A 20,783-nucleotide genomic window follows, 5' to 3' on the forward strand; every position below is an offset into this window, starting at 1 on the left:
AAATGCACCTAATGCACCTTGTTGAGAGATGAAATAAACCTTTTGATTTGATTTGAAAGTTTCATGGTACATGCCCATGCACCAGTTACTGCATAGAAGCCCTGAGGGCAGAGAGCCACTAATGAGCAAGTGAAAAGCAATGCTAGCATCAAACCAAAACTACTGAAACACCCCAATGGAGCATGCCTTACTGTAATCACTCCGAAAGAAGTTATTCTACTGTAGAGTAGTATCGTGCAAGTTCTCCTGAAAGGTTCCACATGCTTATAATTCACAGGAGATTATAAAAATTTCCACAGATTTCATACAAAATACATACAAGGGTTACTAATTTTTTTTCACTATATAAGAACATGCCTTTGCCAGTAAACTTTTCTCAATTACTTTTTAAGTACATCCAATAATTTGCCAACTCAGATCATTTTGATATGTTTTCAGCCCCATGAAATCTGAATTAACAAGCTGTCACTGTATGTGCTCTGTGTGTGTTACAGGGTTAAGAAGTCACAACAGTGATGCAAGACCAATGTAATCTGATCCAAATTTTGCACACATTAAAACTCGCACAAGTGTGCTATATATAAAAAAGCATATTGGTAATGCCTCGCTACCAGCATAGTGAGCAAAATGAACCTGACTGAGAAAGGTACACTAACAAGGAAGAAATGCTTTTATAAAGATAAAGAAGCCAAACAGATAAAAGGATGTTAGCCTGCTGTTTTACTTAGTATACTTCAGTAATCAACACTTAAGTGATAGCGGCATAACGAAGGCACTCTGCAGAAATCAGAGCTAGAATCTAGTATCCCATGCCACAATCAAGCCTATGATACAGTTGAATTGACTTGCAGAGAGCAACGTGGGTTTGAAGAATAGCATTTTTCAAACCTTCTTCTCTTTGCATTGTTAAATAAATACATAAATGAATGAATGAATGAATGAATGAATACTCAAACAAGCAAGCAAGCAAACAAACAAACAAACAAAAACCAACCTTTCCCTGGAGCTCTGTGCTTTCTGCTGCTTTGTCAAGCACAAGGGCTGAGCAGAACTTGGCAATGTCCATGCGACAGGCATGCTGCAACTGGGCATTGAGCCTGTAGTCTGTGTTTTGTTCCACCAGGCGGCGCTGCACCATGGTGCGGCACCGAACATCCATTGTAGGTTCTTTCCGATGGTCTGCCAGGCAGTGAAGAGCACGGTTGGGTTCAACCTGAAAGAATAGCACAGCTGCTTTACTTTTTTTAACACTTGCAATGACAGGTAGTGGGAACATAACATGCAAGAGAAGCTGTTCTACAGAAGCAGAGAAGACATGTAGAGGCTACGCCCAGTATCATCATCAGCAGCAGCCTGGCTACGCCCACTGCAGGGCAAAGGCCACTCCCATACTTCTCCAACTACCCCGGTCATGTGCTAATTGTGGCCATGTCGTCCCTGCAAACTTCTTAATTTCATCCGCCCACCTAACTTTCTGCCGCCCCCTGCTATGCATCCCTTCTCTTGGAATCCAGTCCGTAACCCTTAATGACCATCGGTTATCTTCCCCCCTCATTACATGTCCCGCCCATGCCCCTCCCCCATTTCTTTTTCTTGATTTCAACTAAGATGTTATTAACTCGCGTTTGTTCCCTCATCCAATCTGCTCTTTTCTCCCAGTATACCCAACCACAAGGGGTTATTTCAGATGCCAACTAGTACTGAGCCCTTTAATATGTGAGCATTAGGAATATCAAAGTCGAAAAGAGTACATGTGTGAAATGTGGGAAGCCAGTCACGTGGAAGAGGTAGAGAGGGGATGGTAAAGTTTAAAAGAGTACACACACACTCTTCTAAGCTCCCACATACATGTGCACGTGCATGCATGAATGAGAAGAAAGGAAACCAAGGGGCCCAATTTGGCTCGACAATGACATAGAGGACAGCACAGGGGAAATTAACGGTAGTTACTAACTGAACTAATGGCCGTGAGTGGTGGCACTGGCTAACACTCCCAAGGTAAGTTCTAGTGAACAAATATAAATATCCAAGAAAGTGGATGGGAAAATGGTGCTGCAGTAGCTCAATTGGCAAGAGTATTGCAAGCATAATGTGAAGACGCGGGTTTTTATTCCACCTGTGGCCAGTTGTTTTTTCATCCACTTCCATTTTCATTTATGTATCGGTTCTTTACTTCAATTGAGAACTACAGTTAATTTTCTCCATGCTGCCCTTCGCACACCTGCCAACCTGAAGATTTGGAAATTTCTAACACTATCGTGGTGGGGGGGGGGGGGGGGGCACTTTTTCTTTAAAAGGGGATTTACCTTTTGAGACAAGCTTACTTATGTTTTAACAACCACAAGTGAAATCAGTGTCTTGGAGAGTAAAGAGTGAAAACTCCCCTGGGGCACAATTTACCGTTGCAATGATTTTGCTGTTGACGACTTTGCCTGCTTCAGAAACTTCTCTGTGAAGGTTTGCTCAAAGCAAGTACCATTCTGGTGCCCCTTTACCATCAGCAAACTTTCGAGTGTTTTCTCACACAAAGATCAGCGAAACTCTGCACGAGTTTTGTTCACAGTGCTGAATATTCTCTCCCATTCAGCATTGCTGTGGGGAATGGAGAGAGTACCCAGCATAACCACTGAAATTCTGTGGAACCTGAGCGATCCGTCGATACTTCGAACGCTTCCTAATTGCGACCACTGCACGTCGCACCTTGGCTCCTTCAATGTGTCGGCTGGAACCTGATATGCTTGCAAGTTGGCAAACTCAACTTCAAGTGTGTCGATTGCTTCTTCTTTTGATTCGCCACTCTGCTGGGGTAGGATAGCAGGGAACACCCTAATAAAATGACATACGCTGTTGAATGAAGCAGTTTCCAGAGCTTGTACTTGAGCAACTTCAACCATCTTGAGATTGACATCTTCAAGCAAGAAATTTGTGGCGAATGTAATCGCATGCTGCTGTTAAGTGCAAACGTACAGCAGAGAAGAACGGCTCTATCTCAATGCTGCTCAGTGTGTCTCAACCACAGAGTAGGTCATGCTGCCAATGACTACGTCTTCATTACCTTTCTGGTTCTCTGCAGCTCCATAGTCAACTTTCAGCAACGAATGACATGCCTTGACAATACCTGGGCGCACGAGTCTAGTCAGGAGATCCTCGAAAAGGCGGTTCAAGAGGCCCCTCAGTACGTGAATCTGAGGAGCCTGTGCCTGAAGAAGGCAGTTTGCTTTCTTAAAAAGTGGTATAACATTTTGGAGAAAAACACAGCACGCTCTGCTTAGCTCCAATGACAATAAATAAAACAGGCGCTCCTCACGGGTCACTTGGCTGGCTTCCTTAGAATACTTGGTATGAAGTTTCAGTTTTTTTGCTTGAGGTCCAGTATGAGCTCTATTCCTCTTTAGCGAGAGCTCATCGCCATCAGTGCTTTTTTTCCAGAGGCCTGCAGCAGTCTTGTGAAGATGCGTAGCAGACTTTGGGGTCAGTGCAGGGTTTTTGGGGGGTTTGCGAGGAAGCCTTCGGAATTTGGTGTGACTCCGAAAACAAGCTCTGCTTGTTGCACTGCTTTGTTTCAGATAAAGAAAAGCTGAGTAGTGGTTTCCAATGGTCGAGTAGCCTCTTCAAACACTTTCCCAATGACAGCCAACATGTCGGCGAATGCTTCAACATCTTTCTGACCTCGGCATGATGCATATTTTGGGACTCTTTTAAGTCGATCCTTCCATTTCGAGCTTTTCTCTAGGTAAAGAAATGTCAAACAAAGCATCATCAACCTTTACAGGAAGACATGAAGCTCCTTTTTGGGCGGCCAAGTTGATGAGATGGCACAGACAATCAATCCCTATCAAATCTGGTTGAGCCTCTCTCATTACAGTAGAAACACTGTTTTCTTGCCGATCTTGACATTGGCATTGTCCGAACACATAGCCAACAGGTTTCCAACAGGCAAATTCCGAGACTTCATCTCGTCCAGGACCAGATTTGCAATTGTGTGACCCGTCGCTTCCCCTTGGATTGTCCCGAGGCAAAGAAGGCGGCTTTTGACTCTACTCTTTTTTTTTAACGAAATATGTCGCAACAATAGGGTAAAGCTGCATATCCCTATTGTTATTGCCATCCACAGCGATCGAAAATACTTGCTGTTTTAGGGCGTCCAGCAAAGGAGTCTCCGTGTTAGCAGCCGTTTCCCGAACAATTGACGTCGTCCTTGTTTGTCCACAGGCGTAGTGTTTCGCTTCTTCGAACTTGGGGAACATCTTCCGGAAAAGCGGTCCAGACTGATTGCTGACACTCAGCGGGATGTTGTATTCAACTAAAAATGCGGTGAAGAGGCATTCTGCACGTATCACACCGAGGTCAATGTCACTGCGTACACAACTTGCTAGGCTTGGCTCGCTGTCCGCGGCTCGCACGTATTTCTGATGCTTTTTCGAAGCAATGTGGACCTTGATGTCAGACTTGCCGCCATGCGAGATGTTCACATCACAAGCACACAAGGTGCAAAATCCGAATTTCTCCCCTTTTTTGACAGCACGTTTTCTGACCCCCCCTTCCACACTTGCCCACTTTGATCCATCTGCACCGACCGAAGTCCACACTGACGCAAGCGGCCATGGCCTCGGCGCTGTTCTCGCCCAACAACAGAAAGGTACCGAGTGCGTGATAGCTTATGCCAGCAGGCGGCTGTCACCTGTCTAGAGAAATTACTCCATCACCGAGCGGGAGTGCTTGGCTTCAGTTTGGGCCGTGGCCAAGTTCCGGCCATATTTCTACGGCCGCACGTTTTCGGTCGTTAGTGACCACCACGCCCTCTGCTTGCTGTCTTCCCTTCAGGAGCCGACTGGGTGGCTTGGTCACTGGGCTTTGCGGCTCCAGGAATTTTCATTTAGTGTCGATTACAAGACTGGACGCCTCCACAAGGACGCTGACTGCCTCTCGTGTCACCCCATGGATCCTCCCGATCCTGTTGCACATTATCCGGTGACCTGCGTGATGGCTTTGACTGACAAGACCGACATGTGCGCTGAACAACAACGCGACGCATCCTTGCAGTCCATCATAGCCGAAGTGCAATTTGGCCGCACCGACAGCATGTGCCGCATGTTCGTGCTGCAGGACGGCATCCTCTACAGCCGCAATATCAACCCTGATGGCCGTGAGTTGCTCCTTGTCCTTCCTCGTCATCTGCGACCTGTCGTTCTCGAACAACTTCACGATGCACCGACGGCGGGACACCTTGAGTTTTGTGACATACGACCGCGTCCGATGCCGGTTCTTCTGGCCGGTCTCTACCGCTCTGTGCGTCGTTATGTCGCAACTTGCGAATTGTGTCAGCGCCGGAAGGAATTTCCCCTGGCTCCTGTCGGACAACTCCATCCAAGTGAAGTTCCCTCTGAACCGTTCTTTCACGTAGGCCTTGACCTGCTTGGCCCTTTTCCGATGACGACTAGAGGGAATAAGTGGATCGCCGTCGCTACTGATTACGCGACATGCTACGCAATAACAAAGGCGCTGCCGACTAGTTGTGCAATAGATGTCCCCGATTTTCTCCTCCACGACGTCATTCTCCACCACGGTGCACCTCGACAGTTACTTACAGACCACGGCCGCTTCTTCTTATCTGGAATTGTCGACTACCTCCTCCCTCTGAACACAAGCTGTCCACCGCCTACCACCCACAAACGAACGGTCTTACGGAATGTCTCAACCGAACAATTACAGAGATTCTGTCGATGTACGTCTCCAACGATCACCGTGAGAGGCAGCTGCTGGGAGGCAGCCGTGGCAACCTTGTCGCATTTCTTAAAAAGACCCTTTTGGGGCCACCAATGCAATACCTCGGCAGAGCTCGCATGTTACTTGCCGCTCGTGACCTCTCTTTGCAGTTGGTATAGCAGTGCCATTCTTGAACACCGACAGCCACGGCTCGTTACACATGATCAGAGTGCGCAGGAAGCAGAGTTAAACAGTAAAGTCAACACAATCAGCAGATGGAAGGAGGAAGGTGGTGGGCAGGGGCATTGGCCTCCCCACCATTATAATTTTATCCCAACCAGCTCTGCCATCCCCCTAATTCGCTATTTTTCATGAACTCGCTATAACAATTATCGGTTATAACAATGAAATTTTCATGGCACTTGAATGTTGTTACAAGTGGGCTCGACTTCGTGAAACAGCTGCACAGCAAACATTTTTTTTTAACCTCTTGGAGATGGCGCATGATGTCCAATCCTACAGTTTGCAAAGATTTACATAGTATTCTACAGTTCAAGAAATGAAAAATGTGCAAATCTATGAGCAGGTGTCAGGTTGAGTGCCATACCTCTGGGCAGAATTGGCGCAATGCTGACTTGCATGCCAACGTGAGGCTGTAGTCCAAACCCACACTTTCTGCTTCTAACCGTTCTCGCTGGAAAATTGCAATGTGGCATTCTCGAGTTAGCTTATTCTTATGTTCCTTCAGGCACTCAAGCATCTGAAAAAGAGGCAAACAATTATGAAAGACAACTTTTGGAGTGATGATTGACTGGTGGTGTTTAATATAATAAAACAACATTTGGGCAAAAGAGACACTGTAGTGGAGGACACTAAATTGATCTTTAACACCTAGGGTACTTTATGTGCACCAAAATATCAGTGCACAAGTTATTTCATGTAGAGCTCATTCATAATGCAGGCGCTCCTGCCAAGAACCAAATCCATGACTTCGTACTTGACAAAATGCCACTTCCTGCCAAGCCACTATGGCATGTGAATCTTGGCGTAAAAAAAATATTAGCCATGCATTTGCACTATTAAAGTCTCACACTATGCCTTTATCTAGCAGGACAAAGCTCTTGCAAAAAAGAAGTTGCTAATGCATGTGGTCAGTTTTTAGTAAAATGCTACCAAAGGTGTCATGACTACAGCACAAACTAAAGCTGAACAAATACCTGGACTGTATCTGAACGTTTAGCTGTTGCTAAACATTAGCTCAACAGTGCAAGTTTGTAGCATTTATGTAGATTGATAAATCAGCAAGTATGCCAATCATTTTGGTGTTTGAAAAATCTGGTTAAGGAATGTTGATTGGCTAATAAAGTCTCACTTGAATACTGCAGACAAGATTTAGAACTCACTGCGCCTTCACCAGGATGTACATTGCCACACAGATTACGTTGGTCAGACACACAAGCAGCATCCAGTTTTGGATCTAGCTTGATATTTTCTTCCTGAAATGAATATCAAACACAAAACTTAGCATGCTTTATTAGTATTTAGTACAGGAACACTAAAGATGCCATAAGTTGACTTCACATGACATCATATACTAGACGATCACACAAGCAAAAATGCAAAAAAAAAGGCAGAGTAGATGAATTTTATAATCTGTCATAAAACTACATCATACTTATCTCTAAGCATATGAATTATGAAGTACGTTTAAATTTGCATTGACAAATTCTGTCTCTAGTTGTCACTCAGCAACATTTTGTACCTAAACATATTGTTTCATTTCTTTAGATTGTCCAAGATGATAAAAAATAAGTTTTGGTAAAACATTGAGAAATTATGTTTCGAGGAAAAAATGCAACAGCATCAACCATTTCCGTATAATATCAATAAGAAAAATTATACAGAAATGCTGATATATTTCATACACTCAATGACACCCATGGAATAAATTACTGTCAAAATTAACAGTAAAATTGGCAAAAAATTTTAATGCAAACATAAGTTGGATTTACTGCACCAAAATTTTTTTTAGTTTTTACTCCTTTTTGTAGAAAATCTTGATTCATAAAAATTTTTATTGAAAATCGGCCCCTCTGTGTACTGTACTCCCTCTATCAGTAGTTCCCTGCAGCAAGCACTGTGGACATTATAAATATTGCCTGAAAATAGAGAGGGTGAATACCATGAAGAAGGTGTTCACCCCTGCCCCTTTGTCTGTTTGCACCAGCGATTGACTCTCTGCACACACCATCCAACACTCATACTTGATCTCTCTGATAGAAGTTGCAAATGACGTGCTGCAGCGCTCACACAATGTAGTAGTCAAGCTATGTCATGCACTTTCTGTCTCTGCTGCAGCACCAGAGCTTTTCCCAGCTTGGTCACATTTGGCAACATTATGGTATATGAGCGTTCACTCACATTTGCAATTTATGCTGTCTTCTTGGTAACTGGACAAGTAGCTGCTTTGCTCCTTAGCTTTTTTTCCAGAATTCTCCTAGCTCATTTAAAGCTACTTGCTTAGCTGCTGCCTTAGCATAAAAACAGACTTTTGAGTGATTTCACATAGGCGACAATGTGGGTGACACACATTATGCTGCCATATTGCATGAGGTGGTGTACTTAGCTGCCAACCTCTACTGTTACTCCGGCATTTGCGATAAGTACTGATCCTTTGTTGTTACAGTTACTACATGGACTAATTCTCAGGTTTTAAATTAAAGCATGTTAGGTGGTGGATGGTCTCCCTGCCGATTTGTCTGACATTATGGACAAAAATGCAGAAATATTTCTTTAGTGCTCTTGCACCTCTTGCACCTTTGCATGCAAAAGAAGGAAATCTCGAGCACGAAAATATCAGCACACTGTCTCCGCTGTAAATAAAAGCTTATTCCTGAATCCCTACAAGTGCCAATGCCTGTATGGCTGCTGCTTATATGTTTGTTGGGAGCACTATATGTGCTTTGCAACAGCACAGCCTTAAAACACCTTGAAGCCTCCACACTGCTGCAGGAAACTACTTAGAGTATAGTTTGTTCTTAACCCAACATGGACTGAAAAGTTGAAGAGCATGTAGTAAAGTTTCTATGCTGATTTCCATTCACTGCAAACAGGTTGACTTACCTTCATCATAAAAATTCACGCATTCAAAGAAAAGCTCACATAACATTACCTTGCCATAACTTTTGGGAAACATATTCACATTATCATTATAAAAAATTAAAGAAATGATAACTTCCAGTAAATTTCTTACACTGTGATGCATCATCATCAGCAGCAGCTTGTATAAATTCCCTTACAAAAAATATCTATCCAACATCAAGCTAACCCATATTATTCTTGAAATTTCCTTATCACATTTCCCCCATATCTTGGTACCCATTCTGTAACTCCAACAGACTAGTGGGTATTTATTCCACACACGACATGCAAAACTGCACTTTTTTTGGACGTCAAGTTGAATAAAATCTATTTATGATTAATCTTTAAATTCATACCACCGTCTTTCTATCTCATACTATCATTTTCTGTTCTATAGTTTTGTTGACTGGTATTAACTTCCTCCTAAGTTTCTTTGTTAACCTAAATATATTGGCCCCACAGATCAGTACTGGAAGAATTATATACTTTTATTAGTAAGCTGCCATTCATATGTCTTGAGAACACTTGCCAAACAACTAATTTTTATTTTTCTGCTGATGCCCTTTTCATGATTTGTATCCCATGGCTACTAATTGCAAAACTCGTTTCCTTGTCAGGACATAGAACATTAATTTCCAGCATAATAATCTTCAAACTTACCCTGGATATTGTATAATGGTAGTGAAATTACCCCAGGTGGAGAGAAGGTTAACCACAATTGCAAAATTCAGGTACTTTGCATAAATGTCATGTACCAAGCAGTACTAGATCACTGAACGACAAAAAATCTCCACCCTCCAATGAAGCTGTTAGAAGCTTGCAATTCTTCAAAAGAACAAGCCTTCAGCACAAAATACTAACCCTTTGGAAAAGTTCTGCACGCAGCTGCTGCCTGCAACGTGAAGAGACTCGTGGTGTTTTCTCATCTGTGACATCATCCAGCACCAACTTGCTAAGACAGCTTACAACATCAGCACTGCATTGAATAAAGAAGTCACAACCCATTATTTTCCACATTTTAAAATAAATGTTCGTACCATAGTATTCTAGAGACACATAAGCAAAAGAACACAAGAAAGTATTTGTGGTTAGAAGGGTGCCAATAAACTTAAATAAGAACAAGAAAAAGTAAAAACACTGAGCTTGGAGTTTATTTGAGTGTTTGCAGATGACCTGCATAAATGAGGCTGAGACTTAAAACTTCATAAGTAGTGCACAGAATATTTATTGGAGAGGTTCATTACACAGCAATGCAATAATTAAAAGCATCTTCAAAGCAACATAGCTGCCTTGATTAGTTCTGTATATGCTGCTATTTTAACTAAGCAGTGAACACCGACAAGGTATTTGCAAAAAGCCAGTGCTGCCACAAAAATATGTATTCGATTCGACAATAATGATGTCATGCCATGCATGAAACGCTACAAATCAACAAAATTCGCAGTGCTTAGTGCTCTGTAGCAATGAAGATGTAATGATATGCACTCACTCCTAGGGGTCCAACAAATATAGAAGACTACCGTCCAGAGCTGGAATTGCTATTACGATCTTGAATAGGTCTACCAAAAACAAAATATACATAAAACTGAATCTATGTTAAATACAAATCGCCACCAATATATTTAACACTGCTTTCTGCAAACAAAATTATGTTCTTGTACAAGAATGTGCAAACATCTACAGTAGCAAAAGAATTGTTCAATAAGAAGCTTTTGAAATCCTGTATACCATGAAGTGAACACATGCTTATAGTATTATTCACCTTATTTCAGGTACATATATAATTTACCAAGAAAGCAACTGTTTATATTAAATGTTTTCAGTGAGAAGAAGCTTTGTGTCAAGAAGGCACAAAAATGTATTTGAAGATAAAGCGCAGGAGAGCACACAGGACGACAGGGGAGACGAAGACACGACAACAAAAATATAATTTGCTCCTTTCATGAGTGTATCAACTTTAGTGTTCCTTAACTGGATGCCAAAAACCAAAAGGTCATGCTAAATTCAAAAGTGAGCAGAGTTTGCTCTTGGACCTGTATCAAAAAATTAACACATTTTTGTGCAGGTTATGTTCAAGTATGAGTAACTAATCTCTGGCATTCAAGAAAAAAAATATAACATTCACACAGTTTTGAAAGTTGTATGACACTTGTTCTAAATGAGAGGTACATTAATGAGAAGCTGGAGATGTGCTAAATGAAAACCAACTAGAATAATGAGAGCAGACGTTCATATTTCAGGGCTCTTCGCTTGATGGTCATATTGCATGCTACTACCTTACCAGACACATTTCTGTCTCCCATCTTACTCTACACAAATGCTGACAAACAAAAATCAGCTTTCTCAACTTAATGCAAAGCAGCAAGGAAAACACGCGAACTTTCACACCTTATAACCACGCACAGAGTGCATACCAAAGTAAAATGAAATAATGGTGTATAATGCTACACACGGATTAAAACTGAGAACTTTCAACCAACAACTGACTTTAACAAGTTAGTATTTTTGCTCTGAAATGTGTAGAAAAACTCCAGTTGAAGTTGGAGTATCTTTTTTTAGTAGCTCAAAAAAAATCTCACAGTTGTTGCTGTAACCTTAAGCATAGACCACTTCCAATGTAAGTTGACGGAGTCACAAATATTCACTATAAGCGGCACTGCACTATAAATACAACGTTTGAAAGGCTGCACACATGCAAAACATGAAAACCAAGCAGCCGCATGTAACCAAGAATCAAAGCAAAGCAACCGGGATGTTCCCATCCATTTAAATTTACGAACACAGATAGGTTTATGTCTGAGGACCTGCAGTCTTTGCCAAAAGCAGACATACTAGTAACAGAGAGAAAAAAAAAAGGGGGGGGGGGCACAGATGAAAGCAAGTCTCCAACAAATTTTTCATACCTGTTCGATTATTTGGAATTCTCTGCGGCACCGCCGCCAACTCGACACAGAGCTAATGCCGAACGGTGACTAAAATTTTGCACCGCACAATGCCTCGTATGATTTCACTGACTGATCTGCATGCACAATGTCAAAAACACGGTCAATGAAATCCAAGTTGTCGCCATTTGAGTGTTGCACTTGCCACCCGTGCCTACACTTTTATTGTCAAATGTGGTTCCTGCGCTTTCCAAGTGTCGTACAGCCCCTGCAAAGTGTTTTGCCGACTTCACACAAAAACTGCAACTTTGGTCGCTGGCTGCCGATGAGGCAGCACGGCTAGGCCTAGCTGGCGAGGATGTTGGGCGGCATGCCATTGCGGGAAGCTGGCCCGGCTTGATACGTTTGTATCCGTAGACAATTAAATGGAGATCATGTTCATAGGCTGAACTGAGAGCAGCGCATTGGAAGAGGAGTTTGGAAGAGGAGTTGATCAGCCATGGCAATTACTGCGTACACCTAAGAAGTTTGCATGTTCGGGTACTGGTAGGAATGGCCAAGGCTTGCTTGTGGACATAAAGGTTAAAAGCTCCTAAACTGTATTTGCAGAACACAGCTTATACTTAGAACGACAGAAAGCTGAGCCAGTTGGTAAGGATTCATTATGCAAAAAAGAAGTGAGGGGTGCAGACAGGACACAAGAGTAGAGAAGTGGACAACATGAACGCCGACTATCAACTGAAGGGAGCACTGAGGCGAAAAAAGAAGACACAAACCTCATCTGCACATGCTCAGGAATGTAACACCACGTGTCAGTCGGGTACATGTGCCGGTCTACGTGAGAGATAACTGTTAAGACACTTAATCTCTTCCTTATGTAAAGTAATCGAAGGCTGATTCACGCACGCACTTCCACCATTAAAGATATGCCATGCCTCTACCATAAGACGCGTATCTTCATTCTTATGCCTGTACAATATCGCGCATTCATCTAACTCTGGCGTGCAGTTACAATCTCGGCAATGTAGCGAAGGATTAGAAGGCGACCCACCGGTTAACGACCTTTTATGTTCCGTTAGCCTCTGATTGATACACCGTCCCGTTTGCCCTACGTAGAACTGGCCACAGCTAAGGGGAATTTTATACACCACACCCATACGACAGTCAGTAAAACTGTTGTTCTTATTGTGCTTCACTGGACAAATATCTGTTCGTTTTTTGCCTTTTACCCGCTCCTTTTTATTCTGTACGGCAGCACATATCTTACCTAGCTTATTGGGAGCAGTGAAAGCAACATTAACATTATATCTACATGCAACTTTTTTAAGCCTGTGCGATACTGAATGAATATACGGAATAGCCACTACTCTTTTTTTGCTACTACTGCTTTCCGTAATCACGTCCGTCCCTCTCGAAACCGACTTCTTTAGGCGCTCAGCCACAGTGGCCACCACTACACTAGGATAACCTGCTTCTAATAGGTGCCGGACCTGCGCATTAAAACTGGCGCTCATTTTATGCATGCAGGATCTGGTGAGGGAAGACTTAAGGCACGACATGGCAATTCCGTTTTTTACTAATTTAGAATGCTTGGATTGAAAGTCTAGCAACGGCTTCGAAGATCTTGAGGAGTACTTCCAACAAACATGGTTTTGTTCGAAGATCAAGGAAATGTCAAGAAACTGAATTACGCGTCGCTGAGGAAATTCCTTGGTAAACTTTAATCCTCCCCCATAAAGTTTAAATCTGCACAATCATAAATCTGCACATAAAGCTTATCTGCACAATCCTGCTTCGTTAGCTTCCTTAATTGCGATATGTATGCTATGCGCTAGAACCATGTCGTGGTTTAGTCGTAATCGTGTCGTCCCATTGGAAGTTCAAATGATGTGCGGCTTCCTTCAACCATCAACTGGGCATGCCAGGAGGATTGGAGCTATTCTTTCGGCTGAATCATGGCGCCAAGTTAGGTTCTACCAGGAGTGTCTAAGGGTCCGTTTCGCGGCCCTGGGAGACGGTCGCCATTGGAACCGCGCCTATGCCGAGTGGAATAAGTTAGCCGTGCAACACGCGGACTTCCTCTGGAGGATGAAACTTCCGGAGCTTCAACAAAGTAAGAGGAAACACCTTTCTAATAATTCACCGTCTAATAACGTACTGGTTCTTGGAGACGCCATTGTAAGTGATAACCATAGAAAAACCCTTGCTTTAGGTCCTAAGCACTGTTTTAGGCCGGACATAAAACCCGTTGACGTTTTAAGCATACCGCGCTGCATAACCAGGTTCGTCCCGGAAGAAGAACGCTCACGCTGTATTTCGGATTGCATTGCTAGCATTAAACAATCAAATGCTCAATTTAAGATGCCTGACCCTGTCCGACCGTTAGTTGATTACCTTGTGGAGCATAAACTTAGACCAGTAATATCTGACAAGGAAGGTTATTTCGTAATTATGCCAGATGACATGTTTTCAGAAAAAGTGATTTCAGCCACAGAAAAGAATTTACAGCCAGTAAAACTCAAGCCTTCGGTAGTTAAGCTACGTGCGGTTGACCTCTTGTCAAGACATAATCTTGATAGGCTTGTCTGTAATGTCAAGAAAGCTGAATCCCTCACCTTAGAACTGTTTTTCTCGGCCAAGACCCATAAACAAGAAATTCCTTTTTGTGCTATAGTGTCAGAGAAAGGGACGTGGCAGGTCTGTGTCGCCAGTTACCTACAGAACTGCTTAGCTTCACTAGTTTTTTCAGACCCTTTTGCTTACGTAATTCTCAGGCACTAGTTCAGTATTTGAGAGAGGAAAATCCTGGTGATTGTACAGCTTTTAGTATGGATATCGAAGACCTGTATTATTCCTTGCCGCATGACGGGTTACTAAATTCCGTAAATGAGTGCATTAAAGAACAAGTGCAAGAATCGGCTTTTATTGACAGATGCGGTGTTTCCACGGCAGCTTTTCTAGAAATTCTTTCAATGTACTTGAAGTCGACGCTGATTGGATGGAGAGATGGCGTTTTTTTTCAGAAATCAGGCATTTGTATTGGCTCAAAGGTTGCCCCAATTCTTAGCAACATTTACCTGAGTAAGGTTGACAACTGCTTAAAGAAAGCCTTAGGTGATAGCGTTATCAAGATATTTCGGTACGTTGATGATTACCTGATTTTCTGCAATAGGGAAGAATTCCATTCCGCTGCTACCTCAGTAAGTGATCAATTTATACTTTATGGGGGAGGATTAAAGTTTACTAAGGAATTTCCTCAGCGGCGTGTAATTCAGTTTCTTGACATTTCCTTGATCTTCGAACAAAACCATGTTTGTTGGCAGTACTCCCCAAGATCTTCGAAGCCGTTGCTAAACTTTCAATCCAAGCATTCCAAAGTAGTAAAAAACAGAATTGCCATTCGTACCTTAAGTCTTCTCTCACCAGATCCTGCATGCACAAAATGAGCGCCAGTTTTAATGCACAGATCCGGCGCCTATTAGAAGCAGGTTATCCTAGCGTAACAGTGGCCACTGTGGCTGAACGCCTAAAGAAGTCGGTTTCGAGGGGGACAGACGTGATTACGGAAAGCAGTAATAGCAAAGAAAGAGTAGTGGCTACTCCGTACATTCATTCAGTATCGCACAGGCTTAAAAAAGTTGCAAGTACATATGATGTTAATGTTGCTTTCACCACCCCCAATAAGCTAAGTAACATATGCGCTGCCGTGCAGAGGAAAAAAGGAGCCGGTAAAAGGCAGAAGAAGAACAGATATTTGTCCAGTGATGCACAATAAGAACAACGGTTTTACTGACTGTCGTATGGGTGTGGTTTATAAAGTTCCCTTTAACTGTGGCGAGTTCTACGTAGGGCAAACGGGACGGTGTATCAATCAGAGGCTAATGGAACATAAAAGGTCATTAACTGGTGGGTCGCCTTCTAATCTTTCGCTACATTGCCGAGATTGTAACTGCACGCCAGAGTTAGATGAATGCGCGATATTGTACAGGCATAAGAATGAAGATACGCGTCTTATGGTAGAGGCATGGCATATCTTTAATGGTGGAAGTGCATGCGTGAGTCAGCCTTCGATTACTTTACATAAGGAAGAGATTAAGTGTCTTAACAGTTATCTCTCACGTAGACCGGCACGTGTACCCGACTGACACGTGGTGTTACCATTCCTGAGCATGCGCAGATGAGGTTTGTGTCTTCTTTTTTCGCCTCAGTGCTCCCTTCAGTTGATAGTCGGCGTTCGTGTTGTCCACTTCTCTACTCTTGTGTCCTGTCTGCACGCCTCACTTCTTTTTTGCATAATGACTGCTTATACTGACAGCATCACAGAGTCAAGGTTGTACATGTTATGTCTGCACTACACGACGACATGCATCATGGCAAACGCGAAACGAACTCATGGCCTTGACCGTCACGAAGTTTCGAATAGGCATTACACTCAAACCTCGTTATAACAAAGTTGAGGGGTAGCCGAAATTACTTCATTATATCCATTACTTCGTTACAACCATTATTGCCATTTACTGGTATACATGCTCAATGGGGTTCACAATTGTAAACATGGAAATGACAGCTTTGTGGCCCGTGGAAGCACTACACAGCCCCGCCCGTGATGAAATTTTAATAAAACAACAAAAGAATCTTTAGTGTGTGCAACAGGTGACTTAGCATCTGACACGACAACCTTTAGATAGCTGTCTTCTGTTCCATTGTAACGGGCTTTCGCGTCCGCTTTCCACTTAGCTCGTTGCAGTCAAGCAGCACGTCGCACACAACACAGCGCTCCGCTGTGTGATCGAGGAGGCAAACGAACTTTGCTGCGACGGTTTGCCTTGGCCGGCTCAAGGCCTCCGAGGTTACACCGATGCCAATGCGATTTCGGAGGTCACGTCCAGTTGCCAGCTTGCGTAGCGTGCCACAGAGAGAGGGAAAAGTGAATGCATGGCCTGGGCGGTGCGCCGTAGAAAAGTGAGAAGTGAATGCACTAATCTTCCACCCCGCCGCGCATAGCCGCGCAGCATGGCGCAATTCGCGCAGGGTTGTGTGTGACATCTGAGATTGCGCTGCGGAGATCTCAGAGGCCACACCGAGCTGCACCTGCCTGCGTGGCGCTCCGCCCATAAGTGAATGCCCAACCTTTCACATCACTGTGTGTAGCCACGCAGCCAGGCTACAAACAGGTGACACACAGGTCAGTGGAGAAGTGCGATCTTGAGCTGCTGCTTGTGCGCAGGTGTGCAGCTACACAGGGCCGTGAGAAAGAGCAGTGTTGCTCGAGGATGCATTCAATGAGGGGACATGGGAGTTTTGAACTGCTGCTGTGAATGAATACGGAGCTCTGCAGAAAGTGATGCACTCGGCGCACAATGGTCGGCTATATTTTGGTTTCGGAGACGAATCTAGTTCGTTATATCCACAGGCAGGACAATTTGACTTAGTTAAAACGAGGTTTTATATACATGGATATCAATGGGGATTTGAAGGGGAATTTCATTTAGTTCATTATATCCATTATTTTGTTATATCCCGTTTGGTTATAACGAAGTTCAAGTGTATTTCCAAAAAGCACAGCATATAGCAAAATTCTGGTAATGATTTTCCAACAATGCTGGAGTTGTAAACACTGTATTCACTTTCTGCACACAAAGTGAAGAGTGAAAATGCACAAATGTTCAGTGCAGAGTTTGCGGGTGGAGCAAAGGCAACCCACATGCGCCCACAGAGCGCAATACGTACAACGTGCTTCCGCCTCTGCCGCCGCGGCTTATACCCCCCCCCCCCCCCGCAGCCCATTCTTTGTTTGTTTGCTCCACACCTCTTCCTCCTCTGCATTCCCTTGGCTGCTCCTTGCACTCTCCTCAGCCAGTGCACCAGATTGGGAAGTGTGCTCCCTGCCTCATCTGTCGGCAGGAGTTTCTGACAGCTGCATTATAACCAGCATTTTGTCTCCTGCAGCTGTGCAGTAAGCGATATGCATATGCATGAAGTTCTATGGCACAGTAAATGGGAGTCAGAAAAGGCTGTGTTACAAAAGACTCTGCACTATAAGCAATGAATGAATGAATGTGTGGTGTTTATTGGCGCAAGGGCCAGGTATGGCCAAAGAGTGCCAAGCCAGTGTTGATGAGTTTGCAGTGGAGTTATGACTTCTATGAGGTTGATGTGACGTGGCTGTAAAGCGGCCTAAAATAGTCGCTGTAAAGTGTGTAAGATCTATATGCAGTAAGATTATGGCGATGACAAATGACGTGTACTATGAGCATTAAGGTGCATTGCAAAATAATGATATGATATAGTTAAAAAAAATGTACAAGTTTCTAAAATTCACTAGAGCACCATGGCCTCGTTAGAGCCCTTGAGACACAAGGGCCTGGGGGCATGTGCTATATAAAACAACTATCACAGCGGCATCCTCTAGAAAGAGGATGCGCTACGAATTTATGGGGCTTATAACATGTAGGACAACCTCATTTAAAATATTGAGGACTACTTTGGTGTTGAAAAATTGTTCTTTACCAAGAAACATAGCTGGGTGAAGAGGTATGCAAAAACGATATGCAAGAGGAAAATGTTTCTTCCTTTCAGATTCGGCTTTATGACACTCCAAGAGGACGTGGAGGACGGTCAGCCTCTCACCACATCGACCACAGGTTGGCGGTTCATTTTCAGTAAGCAGAAAATTGTGAGTACCAAATGTGTGCCCTATTCTGAGGTGGCAGAATAGGAGATCTGTTCGCCGTGATTTTGTTGGGGAGGGCCAAGAACCTAACTGTGGCTTTATAACGTGCAATTTATTATTTATTTCTGCATTCCACATGCGTTGCCAGTGTTGTCGCAGTTTCTCGCGCAAGAAAGGCTTCAAATCTGTGACAGGGACAGCAGCTGTATGAAAAGTGTTTAGTGATGTGAGTGATGTGGCCATTTTATCAGCCAGTACATTACCCTCGATACCTCTATGGCCAGGTACCCAGCATATTACTACATGTATATGTGATAGATAAATACTGCATAAGAGGGAGTAAAGTTCAATGAAAGCAGGATTTTTATGCTTTTGTAAAGAAATTAACGCCTTTATGAGACTTAGCAAGTCTGTGTATACAATTGCTCTGTCGAGTTTTAATTTCTGTATATGTTTTACTGCAGACAGTACTGCATAGGCTTCTGCAGTGAAGATACTTGTTTGCGGGTTCAATAAGTCAGATTTAGAAAGAGAGGGACCAACAGCAGCATAACATACACCAGCATGTGATTTTGACGCGTCTGTGTAGAATTCGGAGCAGCTGTACTTCGACTGAAGTTCACGGAAATGCATAGCGATTTCGAGGTCAGGTGCGCGCTTTGTGACCTCTACAAAGGATAGGTCACAGTCAATCACCTGCCACTCCCAGAGCGTTAATAGGTTAGCTGGAGGCATTAGGCGATGTTCGAGAACTGAGGCATCCATTTCCGTGCTAAGTTCTCTTGCACGCAGTGAGAAAGGAAGTCTCATAGAGGCTTTATTATGAAAAAGTGTTTTGCACGTCAAGTCGTAAACAGTTTTGAAACATGGATGTTCTTTATTGGAGCACACATTGAGAAAATAGGCAAAGCTGATGTACGTTCTCTGAAAATGTAGTGACCACTCGTCTGACTCTGCATATAGACTCTCGACCGGGCTTGTTCTAAATGTGCTAGTGGCCAGGCGGATACCCAGATGATGAATGGGGTCTAACATCTTTAGCGCGCTCAGTGCAGCAGAGTGATATACTACGGTACCTTAATCTGATCGTGATCTAACTAGGCTCCTGTAAAGATTCAGTAAACACTTCCTGTCGCTACCCCATGCTTTGTGGGATAGGACTTTAAGTAAATTCATAGTTTTTAGACATTTTGCCCTAAGACATTTTATGTGTGAGATGAAAGTAAGCCTCGAGTCCAGTATAACCCCTAGGAATTTGTGTTCATTGTTCACAGGTATTTGTTGTCCGTCCAGTTCTACACAAGGATCTGGGACCAGGCCTCTCTTTCTTGTGAAGAGAACACAAGAACTTTTGTGGGGGTTGATTTTAAATCCATTTTGGTCTGCCCACTTGGACTCCTTGTTTAAGCCCTGCTGTACCTGTCTTTCACACACTGCAAGGTTGCAGGATTTGAAACCTATTTGTATATCGTCTACATAGACAGAATAAGAAATGGCTGGTGGCAGTGAAGAACGAAGTGTGTTCATCTTGACGATAAAGAGAGTGCAACTGAGTACTCCTCCCTGGGGCACACCAGTTTCTTGTATAAAATGTTGCGATAATACGTTGCCGATTTTCACGCGGAAGATACGATTTGACAAATAGCTTTCAATTGTGTTCAGCATATTTCCATGGATGCCCATTCCCGACAAGTCTCGCAAGATCCCGTAACGCCATGCTGTGTCATACACCTCCATGTCGAGGAATATTGATAGGAAAAACTGTTTATGAACAAATGCATGACGGATAGTTCCTTCAATGCGCACAAGATGATTGGTTGCCGATCGTCCTTCTCTGAAGCCCACTGATTGGGATTGAGCATATTGGTGAGTTCAAGGAAATGTATGAGTCTGCGATTAATCATTTTTTTTCAAAAAGCTTACAGAGACAATTTGTAAGAGCTATCGGACGGTAACTTGCCGCCAAGGAAGGGTCTTTACCCTGCTTAAGAACAGGGACCACAATCGCTTCTTTCCATGTGGATGGGAGGTATCCTGCAGCCCAAATAGTGTTGAAAAGTGTGAGTAGTGTAACCTGTGTGTCAGTATGTAAATTTCTGATCATGTCATACATGGCTCTGTCAGGTCCAGGTGCAGTGCTTTTGTGTGTTCAATGCAGCTCTCAACTCGGCAATACTGAAAGGCCGGTCATACGGTTCATTCTGTCTGGATTTTCGTATGATTGGCTTACGTTCTTCTAGTTCTGTAAGTTTAAAAAAGGATTTGGAATAGTGGGTTGAGCTCGACACGCGCTCAAAGTGCTCCCCAAGTGAGTCTGCCTGATCTTGCAGTGTATCGCCCTGTGTATTTACCAAAGGAAGTGAATATGTTTGTCGCCCTAT

General features: G+C 43.3%; 1 protein-coding gene across 1 annotated transcript in view; it reads right to left on the minus strand.

The window, feature by feature from the left end:
- The window catches only part of Glg1 (Golgi apparatus protein 1), a 121,853-nt gene that overhangs the window by 24,050 nt on the left and 77,020 nt on the right, over nucleotides 1–20,783 (minus strand). Inside the window, exons 15-18 of the mRNA XM_075668674.1 lie at nucleotides 9,709–9,823; nucleotides 7,110–7,202; nucleotides 6,314–6,466; nucleotides 995–1,213 (exon numbers count right to left, since the gene is read on the minus strand). Of these exons, the coding sequence (XP_075524789.1) occupies nucleotides 995–1,213; nucleotides 6,314–6,466; nucleotides 7,110–7,202; nucleotides 9,709–9,823 (580 nt within the window). The remainder of the gene's footprint in view (nucleotides 1–994; nucleotides 1,214–6,313; nucleotides 6,467–7,109; nucleotides 7,203–9,708; nucleotides 9,824–20,783) is intronic.

The sequence above is a fragment of the Dermacentor variabilis genome, chromosome 1, assembly GCF_050947875.1.
Source record: "Dermacentor variabilis isolate Ectoservices chromosome 1, ASM5094787v1, whole genome shotgun sequence".
NCBI classification, from domain to species: domain Eukaryota; kingdom Metazoa; phylum Arthropoda; class Arachnida; order Ixodida; family Ixodidae; genus Dermacentor; species Dermacentor variabilis.